Genomic DNA, 15145 nt, shown 5'->3' with positions numbered 1-15145 from the left:
CTCCTTAAGAGCCGAACCTGGAACCACAGACCTGTATCCATCTGAGAGACTCAGAGGTCGGGGTTAAGTGGCTTAAGAAACAAATCTCAAACATTCCTCTGAAAATGTTCAGCTGCTGAGCTGACAATAAGTGGAATAAATCAGCCGAAGACCAAAAGCAACGTTTAGAAGATGTATCTGGAGCAGTGCTGATGGAGACGAGTTCAACAGATTACAAGACCGTTGTCCTAACTTGAGCTTCCTCTTAAAAAAAAACCCTTGAGCCAGTTTTAAAAGAAGTCATGTTCCCTGACCGGGAATCGAACCCGGGCCGCGGCGGTGAGAGCGCCGAATCCTAGCCACTAGACCACCAGGGAGGGCTGCAGCTGCCCTCAGACAGACGCTTGTTGTAGGAGATGTTCCGTCCTGACAGACTTCTGCTGCACATTTCAACACATTAAAGACGTTTATTTCTAGACAGAACCAACAAAGTTCTAAAGCAGGACCAGGAACTGAACGATGGCACCACAAGGTTTGGTTGATTGGACTGAAACAGAGCGGAGAAGCAGCCGAAGTTCAAAGAAAACCCTTTAAAGACCTTCACAAGGTCTGGAGACCTGTTGATTTACCACAGATCAACCAGGAGATTTAAAACAAACAGAATAGTAGCTAAAAAAAGCAGAACAATAGCTAAAAATTAGAGAACACGAGCTAAAACAAGCTAAAGAGTAGCCAAAACCTTCCAAATCACTAGCTAAAACAAGCTGAACAGTAGCTAAACCCTTCAAAACATGAGCTAAAAAGCAGAACAATAATCAAAACCTTGAAAACACAAGTTAAAAAAAAAAAAAGGTAGAAGCTGCAGCGAGGCGGCTCAGCAGCTGCAGGGACCATCAGAACCTTAATTAAAGCTCAGGACCCAAAGCTGACTCACTGCAGCTTGTTTTTCACTTCAGAACCGTTCTGGCGATCGGTGCAGGAGCGCTTCGGGCCAAAACTCGGTGGTTTAGCTGTGAAACTTTAATCTCTTTAACAGATTCCTCTGAGGATTAGATCACTTTTTACACAAGCAATCCTGCAGTCCTGCAGGAAAGTACCACATGTGGACGAGTCCAGGTGACCGACTGATGGTAGGACGGATCTGGGCCTCGTTCTCAGTAATGAGGGCGTTGCTTCAGTCAGTCATGGTGAAGAAAGAGCTGAGTTGAATGTGCTGCTCCTCTGCGGCGATAGGAATCAGTTGAGGTGGTTCATCTGATCGGGACGTCTCCGTTTGGAGGTTTCTATGGAACGTTCCACTGGGAAGAGACCCAGAACTGGCAGGAAGGACTATGAACACCTCAGGGGCCACCAGGAGGAGCTGGAGAGTCTCTGAGGAGGGGGAGGTCCTGGTGTCTCGCCTGTACCTGTTGCCTCCCCGACCCCACCACAGATCAGCCGCAGAAGATGGAGAAAAGTTCACAGAATGACATAATTTCATGTCCAAATGATACGAAGGTCTGAGTTCAAATGGACCAGAACCACTCCAGAGAAATGGGTCGTACCAAGAACTGAAAAATCAGCCAAAGTCCAGAGAAAATTATGAAAGACTTTAAAAAGTCTGAAGACCAGTGGCCTGAAGACCTGGTGACTGATTCACCACAGATCACTGAGGCCAGGAGGATTCAGGTGAGCTGTAGCTAAAGTCTTCAAAACACGAGTTAAACAAGCTAAACAGTAGCTAAAACCTGCAAAGCACAAGCTAAAACAATGAGAAAACTAGCTAAAACCTTCAAAACACGAGTTAATCATGGTAAATAGTAGCTAAAGCCTTCAAGCATGAGGTAAACAAACTAAACAGTAGCTAAAGCCTTCAAAAGGTGAGTTAAACAAGCTAAACAGTAGTTAAACCTTGCAAAACACAAGTTAAAACAAGCAGAACAATAGCTAAAGCCTTCAAAAAATGAGTTGAATACTTAAACAACAGCTAAAACTTCAATGAGTTAAACAAGCTAAAAAGTAGCTAAAACTTTCAAAATATGCACTAAAACAAGTTAAACCATATCTAAAATCTTAGAAATATGAGCTAAACAGTAGCTAAGACCTTCAAAACAGGAGATGAAACAAGCACAACAGGAGCTAAAATCTTTCGAACAGGCTAAAAACAATCAGAAAAGTTACCAAAACACATGCTAAAATGAGCTAACAGTAGCTAAAACCTTCAAAACACGAGCTAAAGCAATCAGAATTGTAACTAAAACCTTTGAAAAAACTCAAAATAGCACAAAGTTTAAGGAAGTTTGAGGAAGTATTTTTATTACAAAAAATAAATAAATATTGTAACTCAAAAAAACAATACACATAAAAACTGTAATGACAGATTTGTTTTATATGTAATATTAAACTTGAAAAAAACATTTAGTCAATAGTAAAAAAAAATGGTTTGAAGAAAAGAAAAGGCTTCGTGCTTATAAATAAATAAATAAATAAATAAACAAACAAATAAATAAATAAATAAATAGATTGAGGCCAAACATGAGTGAACCTGGTGCCTTCAGGTTCCTGTCAAAAGTCTGTAAATTACAGCTGCCAACATCTGCCAACAAAATGTTTCAGGTATTTTGGTGAAAAGAGCTGCTTTATTGGACTTTAACAGAAATAAACAGAGGAAGAGGTTCAGCTTGATGAAAAACAAACAAACAAACTGCCAGAAAACTAAAAGCAAAACAAACAAAGTTTTATTTTTATTTTTTTTACCGTTTAGTTCATTTCTGCGTTTTTCAGCTTCTGCAGCTGTTTAGCTTTTAAATCAGAAAAAAAACATGGATCGTTTTCAGTTGAAGAGCCGCAGCCTGCTGGAGTTTATGTGGTTTTAGCAACAACAACAACAACAACAACAACAACAACATGCAGCTCAAGTCGTTTTTTTTTCTGAAACTCACCTGAAACTTGTTGCTTTGTTGCTACGTTTCGATCCAGGATGAAAAAGTTTTGGACTCCCACTCCTCCGTGGTGCTGTTCGGTTCGGTGACACCGAGGAGCCCAACCCGTCCTCCCGAACCGAGCCCGTTACATGGTTTAAAGAGAAAACGAGAAAAGAACCGAAAGACTGCAGAAAGAGGAGGAGAGAAGGAGGAGAGGAAAAGGAGAAAAGGAGATTTAGGTGCAGCAGGATAATGAGGTGGCGGGGCTCTGGCGCCCTCTGTTGGCGGACAGTGGAAAAACAGTCATCTAGCCATTTTTCTAAAAAAAAAAAAAAAAAATATATATATATATATATATATATATATATATATATATATATAGCATATTAAGCCCTTCTGTGTGTCTCCGTGAGCTTTGGGACTTTGTCCTGCTGGAAGATGGTCTAGATTGGTCCAGTCAGGTCCTGACCCCAGTGGACCCAGTTTTCATGGAGAACATTCTTGTACTTTAACCCTGACCAGGCTCCATGTCCCCCACATCATGATGCTGCCACCACCGTGCTTCACTGTTGGGACGTCTTCTGACGTCACGGCTTGTTCTGGCTCCGGAGGTCCAACCAGTTTAATTGACCAGAAGTGGACTCCAGTCGAGGCGCAGAAACACGTTGCTGCGACGTTTAAAATAAATCAGTGTCCCGACAGTCTGAAGATGTTTTACTGAAGGCCGGAGCTGCAGGTCAACCCTCTCTTGGCAGAGCCGGCCTGCGAGTTCAAACGAACGGCCGGCGGCAGAGAAACCTGGAAAACTCAGATGTTTTGGGAGATGTGGATCCTGGTGTTTTCCTTCCAGATCAACTCCAACCTTTCTTTGACTGATGAAACTAGAGGAAAGCATCCATGGGACCTTGGACTGAAGGTCGAGAAGGTCAAACAGTTGATTGGTAGAGAATATGTTTGGACCTTAGGATGACAAAGTTCCTCCAGTCAGAGCTTCAGGAGCACTTCTCTGCTCCTCAAGCGGAGCAGATGTTCACCGATGAAGAAAGAAATCCTTCAGCTGCTGCTCAGAGCCGAGCTGACGAGGGTCCGACGCTACGCAGACGACATGACTCTCGATCCGGATGAGTGCACAATCAACAAGTCACGTGTTGTGGTTCAAAGGTTCTTCTTCAACGTGTTTGTTTTAGGAAAGCAGAGTTTCTCCTCAGGAAGATTTTACTTTGAGGATCAGGTGGAAGAAAAGACAGTGGACTTTGGGAGTGTCCAAAGAGTCCACCAGCAGGATGGACCCCATCTCCCCCTTCGATCTGGTCCTGAGAAGATGGGGGTGTTTGTGGACTACGAGGACGATCTGGCTGCAGTTTTTACCGGCATCTTCTTCACCATGACTCTACCTGAACTTTGACCCCGGTCCAAACCACAATGGTGGAAACTCTGCCCCCTGACCATCAGCCCGTCGGACTGCATGAAACTAACATGATCTTCACATTAAAAACATGTCAATGTTTTGAGTGGATCAATGTAAAACCATAAATCCTTATGAACAAAACGAACTTTAACTGAGGCGTGTGGTCTGATAATAAGTTGTATTTAAATAAATGGTAGGAAGCAGTGTTTATTGTTTTCTTCATGTATTTATTAACAAAATCAGGGTTTTCTTATCAACTCTGAAGACATAAAACTGATAATATGGAAGGCTGCAGCGCCCTCTTGTGGTGTTTGTTGGTTACTGCAGTTTAAAACTAATTTTACACCAGAATCAGCAGAAAAAGTTTTTTTTTGTTAGTTTTTTTTTTTTTTGTAGGCGGAAATACTAACAAAGACTTTAAGTACTTTATCAAAAATGAAACAAAATAATAACACAGGAAACCGAATGTTTGTTTGTTCCTGTTTAAGCACGTGCTGGCGTTAGCATTGCAGCGTACAGCTACAGAAGCTAACGCAGCGCGCGCCATGAAGCTGAGCGTCAGGCGTTTCGAGTTTCATTGTTGGAAAATAATAATAATTAAAATAATAATAACCGTAATTGTCCAAAATAGTACGTATCCATGCAACTATCACTACACAAACAACGGTCAATCCCTGGTAGTTTTTAATTGTCAAAAGCACCTCTGCAATTTTAGTGAATCACTTTCCCTGGTGGTCTAGTGGTTAGGATTCGGCGCTCTCACCGCCGCGGCCCGGGTTCGATTCCCGGTCAGGGAACAAGATTTTGCCCCCTTTAGTTTGAAGCTCCACTCGTCGTTTCACTTTTCTTCTAAACTGCATTTAAAAAAATTGGCCCGGTCAAAGTTTTGCACTGAAAGAGTTGACAGGCAATTTAAAGAAAAGTCCGCTAAATAAAATCCTGAAAACAAATACTATTCTTTGGATTTTACAATTATTTTTAAAGGCGTTGAAAGGATAAGGAAAAGTAAGACATGTTTAATAAAAAAAAAAAAGTGACCTCCTTCGAGCCGGATTCGAACCAGCGACCTAAGGATCTCTGTTGAGCCACTACAGTCCTCCGCTCTACCAACTGAGCTATCGAAGGGGCTACAAACTATATAGCAAAGGCGCCATTTTGAAAAAATGAATAAACACCAGGAAGGAGCAAATCAAAGAATGCAGGATTACTTCGCGGGAATAAAAAAGAATCTTCATCAGTTGAGAGCGGGAATAAAACCAGTCTGTCCAATTTTCATTCACTTTTTATTTTTTGTTTATTACTCATTTATACTCCAAGTATTTTGCCATTTTTACATGTTGCTTGAGGTTTCATGCTTCTACAGCCCCCAGGACCTCCTCAAGACCTGGAGAGGACGGTGCCTTCAGGTGACACGCAGCAATGGGAAAAAATAAATCCACATTTTGAAACACGGCCTCAAACGCTGCGCCTGCAGTTTCTATGAACTGATGGAGGATGAGACAAGTACCTGTGTGGGCTTTTTATAAAAACAAGATCTTCAGGTGACCGTGCAGCGTTTGGACCAAAGAGCGATAACTAAACAGCACGGCTTCTTAAAATATTTTAACATAAAAAAAAAATACATTTTATCGTACAAATCTGCTGCGAAAACTTCCAGCGAAACAATAGAGGAGCGATACAGCATCAGGACCGCTGACGTGTAAAAAACAATTAGAAGCATCTTTTACCTCACAATAAAAATACGAGAGTTCGACTTTCTGTTAAAAACGTCACACTTAGATAAAAGTCTACCGTGAAAATCCTTTTCCAAAGAAAAGACGATCAGCTTTATTTCTGTACTCGAAGAAAACAAGACTAATAATACTGTCTTTGTAAACAAAACAAGTACAAATACATGAATAATACAACAGAAATGTACAAAATGGAAGAAAACAACAATTTGATCCATAATTGTGTCAAAATGGTGTTTAAAAAAGAAAAATGTAACTACAGGTCATAATCATCAGGATGACGTACCGTGTGTGTACAAATACACAGTACACAAACTCCTCCTGGATGAGAAACATCTGGATCTGAATCATTTTTAGAACCAGACCAGCCAGAAAAAAACGTGTTGCACACTTTCTGCCTCTCAGGAAAACTGTTTGGTTAATTCAGAACAGCAGCCGGGTTGTAACACTACAATACCCATGATCCTCTGCAAGACACCGGTGATGCTGCGTTCAGTGTACTCCGAAGTTAAAGGACAAAACTCGTCATCGTTACACTTGAACGGAAACAAACGCGCAGGGAAGACTGAACGCAGGAACGCAACGTGATGAAAACTTGGGAGCAAGTTTGATTTCTTTAAAAATAATTAAATAAAAGTACCTCAAATGTCTCGTACGTGATTTAGATGGTTCACTTTGTGAACTCCGAAGCATCAAAATGTTAAAAACGAACCTGGAGGACGTTGGTTAGACTAAACTTCGTGTCCTTTTGAGTCCGTTCTGAGAAAGTTGGCATGTTTAGTAAAATGTAAATAAATACAAACCGTAAATGTTTCAATAGTTGAAATAACAAAAAAAATAAAATCGTTTGGAAAAAGTGATTTTGAATTTTATGTTGGCAAAAGGAAACAATTGGCTGTAAAATGGTACAACTCAGAACCAGCTGGAGGAACATCTGGTGGCTGATTATCAGCAGGTCTGTTAGAAGTAAAGATGGGCACCGGTTCACCACCCTGAGGAAAACAGCATCTAGAAATTATTTTAATCTCCATCGTCTGCAGATTGGCAGAATCTATAGAAACCTTTGAGCTCAAAGGCTAAAGGTCGTGACCTTCGGGCCCTCAGGAGCCTCTGCATTAAAACCAGGTCTGGCTCTGTTCTGGCCTCAGGACCACTTCCACAGATCTTTGTCACAAATGCTGCTTAAAGCTCTATCAGGCAAAGAAGAAGTCGTATCTGAAAAATCATCCAGAACCGCTGCCGTCTTCTCTGGACCAGAGCTTGTTTTAAATGGACCGAGGTGAAGTCCAGAACTGTTCTGAGGCCAGATGGGTCCAAACCTGAAGATCTTCATAAACCACAGACCTCCATACTAAAGAGGAGAGGGACCATCCAGCCTGTTATCAGCGCACAGGTCAAAGCTGCCTCTGTGATGGTATGGGGGTGCATTTCTGTCTCCGGCATAGGTTGATTTCTACAAAGACTCCATCAATGCAGAGAATAATCTACAGGATTTAGAACATCTGCTCCCATACAGGACTATAGAACATCTAGAAACCTCCATCAGACCCAGAATGGGACAACATTCCCTCCAGAACCTCCCAAAACTGGTCTCTGGTCCTCCAGAACCTCCAAGAACTGGTCTCCTCAGGTCCTGGAGGTTTAGACTTGTTAAGAGTCTTCTCTGAGGAGACCTGGACCCAGTTGCTGAGATGGTCCGCTGCCATCAAATTCACTATCTGTAGTTTCTGAATTTCAACTCTTGATGTGTTCTGTTGTGTTCATGGTTGTTGTAATTTGTAGCTAATCTGCTGTTAACATTTTAATCCCAACATTCCATAGAATCAGGATTTTATTTCCGTGGATCAACCGGACAATGTTTGTTACTTTGTAAACTGAAACACTTTCGACCCACAGACCGAGACAAAACAGAACTAAACGTTCCACGTGTTCTGAAATGATGGTGAACCTCAGGGAAGTGCTTTAAAACCTCCGGCATGAGCGGTCCAGAACAAACACGAGTTCTGGTACTTGCGGGTTTTGCTTGGACCACGGCGGCTCCGAGACTCCAGACCAACCTGAAGAGCAGGCCGAGTTCGGTCGTTTCAACTGGAAGTGAACTCGTTAAACGAAGGTCGGGGGTAAAAAAAAATAAAAATCGACGCTAAATATGCTTCAGGTCTCTCTTGTGGCTCAGTGGAACTAACCTGTTTAAATAAAGGTTGAATGAATAAATGAGGATTAAAATAAAAATAACTCTTGGGAGCTGCAGCGCCTCAAAACAGCCAGCAGGGGGCGCAGAATCCCCACAAACACGAAGGCCATGAACAAAGAAAGTACCGGGAAAAGTACCGAACAAGTGATTTTTACTGTCCTGCCATCCTAAACTACATCCGTACACCATCTCCACTCCAGCTGCTACCCTCTTCCTCCTCCTCTTCCTCCTCCTCTTCTTCTTCTTCCCTCTTTAATCCCATTTTTTGCTGCTTTGTACCGTCTTTAATTCTCTCTCAGTAAAGTTAACTTGTTTTCATTCTGGATGTTAGTACCAACTCATTCTCACTCTTGTTTTTTTAGTAGCTAAAACTACGAGCCACTGGCCTCCTCCTCCTCCTCATTAGTCTGGTTGTACTTTTGTTTTCGCAAACCTCCTTCCTCCTCCATTGGCTTCAAAGTTTTGACGTCTGAACAAACTTGCATTGAACGTCAACGCTCATCCTCTCGGGCGTTTAGCTCCCCAAAACAAAAATAACGTCCACATCTGGACTCGGTTCTAAGTGCTGGCAGAGTTTCTCCTCAGTCCAGGACCTCCTCCTCCTCCTCTTCTTCGATTAGGTTTCTCACTTTTCCACTAGTGCATCTTCCTCGGTGATGCCCTGAGCGCGGAGCTCCTCCAGGACGTTGTCCAGGTGTCCCGGGTCGGGGAAGCCGTGGCCCGTCAGGTTGGAGCCGAACTCGGTTTTATGATGGACCTTGGATGGAAGCAGAGCGTCTTTAAGTTTCTGTGACTGTAAAACGTGGCACGAATCAGCGTCGGTGATGTTACCTCATTCCAGATGACGGTGTCGGACTCTCCCGTGGTGCTCGAAGTGCCGACGGAGAAGATCAACCTGCGGTCCCACGCCACCAGGAGCAGCCTCAGAACCTGCAGACAGGTTCTTTGTTAGACCCTGAGAACTGTTCAGTCAGCGATAAAACACGCCACTGTATGGTTATTCAGTGTCTTAAACGAGTTAAAAAAACTAAAAAAACAAAGACAAAAAACTTAGGAGCAGGATGTTTTTGATGGGCGACAACAGCTGCTTCTCAACGGTCATTGCTGATGTCTTTCCTCCCTGGTGTTATGCTTATCCCCCTCACAGTATCCTTACGTTGAAGTTAGAACACTGGGTACAAGTGTAGCAGTAGAGTGGTTTTCGTTCTTATCTGAGTGATGGGAGTTTGTGTGTTAATGTTGGTAATAGTGTACCTGCTTCGTTGCCTATTTCCTGAGGGGTTCCGCAGGGCTCAATTCTTGGACACCTTCTGTTTTCACTATATGTTTTTCTTTTGATGCTTTTAATTAATTTTCAGTTTTATTTATTTATTTTTTAATCGTTAAATTACTCCCATTGATTTCTATTGTTAAGTACTTTGGTAACAGCTGCTGTTTTAAATGTGCTTTATAAATAAAGTTGACATGGCGGTGTATGTAACCTCCTGAGGATCAGCTGACCCGAATGTTTGATCAGCAGCTCCTGGCTGCGTTTACCTTGCGTCCCTTCTCACTGTCTGGGAGGTAGCAGTGTCTCGGGAAGCCTCTGGCGGTAAAGGGCTTCGCTGGATTCGGATGTTCTGGTCCCTGAAAGAAGAGGGCTCATGTGAGCGGGCTCCCACACGCACCACACCTGGACCGAAGTGGCCACTGGGCACGGCTCGTGGCGTACCTGAACCCCAGGTGGGATGTTGTAGATGATGCGGATGGTTTTACAGTCGGGGTGACCCGGTAGAGAGTGAGGGATGACATGGTACTCCATCTTCCCTGCCGGTTGGTTGCCCGTCTTCACGCCGTAGATGGTTTTGCAGGTGGGACACTGAAGACTGGACCACAGAACTAAACTTAGCTCACGATCTGTGAACACGTAAATAAAAGCTTCTTGTTTTTTTGTACCTGCCGTCCTTGTTGCCGTTATTATACATGGCCACCAGGCACTGGAAGTGGTACTGATGTCCACACTGGGCTAACCGACCCACGGACTCCGCCTTCGAAACTGGACCCACACCTGGACCTTTGTACCCAGACGGTCCCCCCAAAGGCTCCATGCAGATGGTACAGTCCTGGAAAGAAAACCCAAATGAAACTGACCTTTTTGTCTTGAACATGTTCAGAATTAAACTGATCTGGACTTGGTCGGACACAAAGATCAGACAGAACCAGCTCCCCCTCACAGTCTGGACATACGCTGGCTCACCGGGCACAAACTGTTCAAGTGACTTTATGGCACCGGCCCGAGGTGGGCCTACCTACAGAACAAAGACGAGTGGGGTTGTACCTCCTCTGGTGGACTTTTGACTTTCTGCAGGTACTTCTTGACCACCTCCTCCGGAGTTTTACCTGCAGACAGAACCAGGAGATTCAGACGATCAGAAGCTCAACGTCAGGAATCCACAGGAAACCAGAACCAGCTGGATCCGACCACAAGTTCTGCTGCAAAAACTGTAAAAATGTTTAATCTTCATCAACAAAAATGGTTAAAATCACGTCATCTGGGCCCGTTTAAGTGAAGAAATGTTTTGTCCCCTATCCAGAGGACTTCGTCAGTCTGCGGCCTGCTAACCAGATCTGTCCCATAAGTAGTCTTCAATGCTGTGTTTGTTCCTTTTAAAGCCTAAAGGTTTTTACTTTTTCGAGCCCGTTTCTTGGTGGTTTTTACTTTTCGAGCCAGTTTCTTGGTGGTTTTTACTTTTCGAGCCAGTTTCTTGGTGGTTTTTACTTTTCGAGCCCGTTTCTTGGTGGTTTTTACTTTTCGAGCCAGTTTCTTGGTGGTTTTTACCTTTTCAAGCCTGTTTCTTGGTGGTTTTTACCTTTTCGAGCCTGTTTCTTGGTAGTTTTACTGCAGCAGTGGCTGAAGCCTGGCACTGGTTTAATGTCGCTCTTGCTGACGGGTGGAGGATGCAGAACCAGTTTGGGAGGCCGGGTCAGACACACTGGCAGAGCGGCAGCACTCATCAGGATTCCTGTAATCCCTGGAGTAAAACAAGAAACAGTTTGATGAGGATCATGTGCCATCTGAAGTCGGCGACCGCTCGTCTTGTGAGTGTGGGTTCTTACCAGCCAGCGCCGGATGGACCGGACTGGATCCGTTCAGATTTTTCACTGGGACGGTGGGAACGCTGCAGGAGAAAAAGACAAACCCTTTAGTCCAGAACATCCCTGTGCCTCCTAAGAAACGGACGGAGCAACTCTGATGACCGGCATTTCCAACACCAGAATTCACACAAAACCAAAAACTTGACGAAGAAGTGTCTGAACTGACACAGTTTCTACAACTTCCAGAAGCAAATCGTCCTCTCAGAACGGACGACTCTGTTCAGGCAATCCTGATTGGTGCTGGATTATGAGATATAATCCACAGAGTTTCCATCTGATCACTGAGCTCAGAGAAGCCGGTGTCGCACAACCGCCAGCCGGGGATTACCTGCTTCGTCACAAAGCCCACCCTCATCCTCTCCATCCGGTCTTTGCACCACAAGAGCAAACTCGCATCTCTTCATTTTCCTCAACTGTTCAGAGTGTTTCACAAATAACTGGTACATTTGATAGGAATTAATTCTCAGAAACAAAAATCTTTTCAGTCGAGTGTTTTTGTCCTAAAACTGGGATCAAACAACGATGTGTCACCAAGTTAGTCCAGTTGGTTCTGATTCCTCATCAAGAACAACATTAAACTGTAAACATAACATTTTATCTTAAACTATCGTGATCAGATTAATGAACATTAGAGCAAAGGAAAACTACATTTACAGCAAATATCAATAATAAACCAGAAAATACATAATTTACGTTTTGGTTTATTTCAACGTCTTCCTTTCAATGAGCGAATAATAAAAATTTTTGATCAGACCATTTTAAAGAGATATTAGAGTTGAAACTGGACGGCAGCAGGTTGGATCATTATGAATTCCTTTTATGGACCTGAAGTTCACACAGACGCTTTGTGGGCTGAGACTATGAACACAAAACTGACCTTTGACCTCAGGCTGTAAAAGCGCAACAGTCGTTGAGAGTTAATTTGTTTTCAACAGAGATGCGTGTTCAGGGGAGGGAAAAAAGTTCCTTCGAGCCGGATTTGAACCAGCGACCTAAGGATCTCTGTCCTTTGCCTCTACAGTCCTCCGCTCTACCAGCTGAGCTATCGAAGGGACAGTCCAGGGACAACCGGGGGACGTTCACATACAGAGACAAAAGTCAAAGGTCGGAGGAGCACCAGTCTGTTTTTAGTCCCACACTCAACTGGTTTCTTTCCTCAATCAAACACTTGAAAACACGAAAGCGAACGACCCGTCAGGATCTGAAACAAGTTATTCTACAGGTCAAAAGCTAGTCAAGTTAAATTTATTCATAAAGCACATTTAAAAGCAGCAGCTGTTACCAAAGTGCGTAACAATAAAAACAATGGCAGTAATTACAAGAAAAAACAAAACTATGTAAAAGCATAAAAAGAAAAAAACATAAAACAAAAAAAAAAAACGTACTAAAACAAGTCACACTGGGTTAAGTCAGTGAAAACAGATGTGTTTTATGATCATTAAAACAAATAATTTGAAGCCATACGTGTCTTAATGTCAAGACGTTTGGACAGAGGGTGAATGGAGCAAGAACTATAGGGTTTTAAGGGCAGTTTAATCTGACAATCATCAGCACAACAATGAAAAGAACGACCGTGTTTCCTCACAATAGATCCTAAAGGGAGCAGAAACAGTGGAAAACAGAAGGAGTCTAAGAATTGAGCCCTGTGGAACCCCGCCGTAAAGAGGCGCTGAAGCAGATAATATATACCAATAATATTACCAACATTAGCAGACAAAAGAAACACTGGTTTAATTGGTTTAGTGTTCTTTAGTGCAACAAATAATGACTGGATTGTTACTGGAGGTAAAAATCATCAAATTGTTATTTAAAAAAAATGTTTGGTTTTAGTGAATTTTAGGGATGATTGAGCATGAACTTTGATGTCTTGAACCACTTTGGCTGTGGCAGCCTGCCTGGGAGGAGTCGATGGGGGAGTGGACAGCCCCCAGAAACCATCTTAACATCAGCAAACTGGTTGGTCCACTAAAGGAGTGTACTGCTTAGTGGGGAAACAGTTTACTTGGGACTCCTCAGACTGATGAAGCCCTCCGGATACAGGGTGAAACGTCGTTCCACAAAAAAATAAACTGTCCAGATAACCTGACTGACCATTATTGGATTTGGTACCTGGATGACTGAGCATGAACTTTGATGTTTGGTTTTAGAGTTTTAACGTAGATTGTTGCGATTCTTGATTTCCGCATCTTTTAGTCAACTGTAATTTGTGACCCATCCCAATGAACCAGGATCAAGTCCCAAGGTGGTAAATTAAGGTATAGGCAGCTCACTGGTAGAAAAACTGGCCAATACTGGATTTACTCTAAAGATGACTAATAAATTATCTATAGGTCCCCTGAAGGAAATGCCCAACATATAATCCTAAAGAATTTTACGTAGGCCTAGTCCACTACAACCCTTATCTGAGCAGTACCAACAACTAACCAGGATTTTGAGCAGAACAACTTTTAATTTTTGCTGCTTTTCCAAACCAGTTAGGAAATCCAGATTTCCAAATCTGGTTTTAAGATTTCTCTGTCAAATGACGTCATTAGAAGACGTTAAATAAAGGATTCAGGCCGATTTTACTGGGGTTATTCCAACTAATCAAGTCATCTCTCATGTATTTTATTGGTTCATGTGTATTTTTTCCTTAAAAAAATATATAACAGTATTTGCTAAACTAAAAATACAACATTTACTAACCGTTAGAGGCGCTTGTAAGAAGAGCACTCTTGCCTTGAACACGAGGGCTTCTGTGAGCTGGTTGCAGCTGCTTCTGCTGCGTCTTTATTATCTTTCATAATCGGTTAAATACACACAGGCATGGCCGACTGCCAAATTAAACCATCCCCTTCTGGGGGATCTTGAGACGTTCCCAGACCAGGGGGGATAATCCCTACAGAGAGTTCTGGGTCTTCCCCGGGGTCTCCTCCCAGCTCAACGGACTTGAAGCGACTCCTCGCCGTTTCTCCAAGGCTGAGCCGCCCTCCAGAGCTGCTTAGATCCAGGATCAGGTTCTTTCAGTCGTGATCTAAACCTCACAACTGCACGACAAGGTTGGAACGCAAGTGGACCATTACATTAACCTGTGTTACGATGATAGACCGGAGCAACATCCTCATTACTTCACACGAGACCCTGATCCACCGAGCCATGTCTTGTTGGCAGTTTGCCAGGGAGAAGGGGGGTTTGAATGAGACTCTTGACCCTCTGCGACTCCCCCACTGTCCCAGCCCCCCTCCCTCAGTTCCCACTGCTTCAGCTTTGTATGACTTTCCCCCCCCCCCCCCCCCAACTCCAGAGGGACATCAGCTGAACTCGTCTGAACACACACACTCCGAGTCACACATTCTTTCACACACAGTGAGGAGGAAATTGTGTTTCGTTTTAAAACACAGACAGAACGTGAATTTGATGAACATATAATTATTTATTTCACTTTTTATTTTGTTTACTATATTCACATGCGCATCTCTTAACATTAACGTTTTTAAAATAAAACTATAATTAGTGAACTGCTAGAAAAAAAAAAAACAACAACTAAGTGTCTAAATTTATGTCCAGAAAATGTCTGGAGTGTTTTTCACTCCCGCAGCTCAAAACAAACTATTTAAGTTATTTATCATTTTTGCTTTTTAAATAAAAACATTTGCATTGAAACTTCCTACAGTTTCATATTTCCATTTGTCCCTAGATGTCTCCTCTGTCCCTATGTGTCCCTCTGTCCCTACACATCCCCTCTGTTCCTACATGTCCCCTCTGTTCCGACATGTCTCCTCTGTCCCTACGTGTCCCCTCTGTCCTGATGCGTCTT

General features: G+C 42.9%; 1 protein-coding gene, 4 non-coding genes and 1 pseudogene across 5 annotated transcripts in view; 2 read left to right on the top strand and 4 right to left on the bottom strand.

The window, feature by feature from the left end:
- Positions 1 to 284: 284 nt before the first annotated feature.
- Positions 285 to 356, bottom strand: trnae-cuc. The gene has a single exon. It is a non-coding gene; the product is annotated as a tRNA-Glu (tRNA).
- Positions 357 to 3423: 3067 nt separating this feature from the next.
- Positions 3424 to 4327, top strand: LOC119423060 (annotated as a pseudogene).
- Positions 4328 to 5015: 688 nt separating this feature from the next.
- Positions 5016 to 5087, top strand: trnae-cuc. The gene has a single exon. It is a non-coding gene; the product is annotated as a tRNA-Glu (tRNA).
- Positions 5088 to 5329: 242 nt separating this feature from the next.
- trnay-gua lies at positions 5330 to 5415 on the bottom strand. Its single transcript is given in 2 exon segments — positions 5330 to 5365; positions 5379 to 5415. It is a non-coding gene; the product is annotated as a tRNA-Tyr (tRNA).
- Positions 5416 to 8192: 2777 nt separating this feature from the next.
- LOC119422299 (E3 ubiquitin-protein ligase DTX1) overlaps positions 8193 to 15145 on the bottom strand; it is a 33926-nt gene continuing 26973 nt past the window's right edge. Inside the window, exons 5-12 of the mRNA XM_037689624.1 lie at positions 11311 to 11372; positions 11064 to 11225; positions 10532 to 10593; positions 10150 to 10316; positions 9926 to 10079; positions 9751 to 9840; positions 9046 to 9144; positions 8193 to 8971 (exon numbers count right to left, since the gene is read on the bottom strand). Coding sequence (XP_037545552.1) covers positions 8840 to 8971; positions 9046 to 9144; positions 9751 to 9840; positions 9926 to 10079; positions 10150 to 10316; positions 10532 to 10593; positions 11064 to 11225; positions 11311 to 11372 — 928 coding nt within the window. The 3' untranslated portion in view covers positions 8193 to 8839. The remainder of the gene's footprint in view (positions 8972 to 9045; positions 9145 to 9750; positions 9841 to 9925; positions 10080 to 10149; positions 10317 to 10531; positions 10594 to 11063; positions 11226 to 11310; positions 11373 to 15145) is intronic.
- Positions 12314 to 12401, bottom strand: trnay-gua. Its single transcript is given in 2 exon segments — positions 12314 to 12349; positions 12365 to 12401. It is a non-coding gene; the product is annotated as a tRNA-Tyr (tRNA).

This window comes from Nematolebias whitei, chromosome 16 (assembly GCF_014905685.2).
Source record: "Nematolebias whitei isolate Nwh7 chromosome 16, NemWhi1, whole genome shotgun sequence".
In the NCBI taxonomy this organism is placed as follows: Eukaryota; Metazoa; Chordata; class Actinopteri; order Cyprinodontiformes; family Rivulidae; genus Nematolebias; species Nematolebias whitei.
The sequence above is the reverse complement of the archived record's forward strand: the minus strand, read 5'-3'. Positions and strand labels throughout refer to the sequence as shown.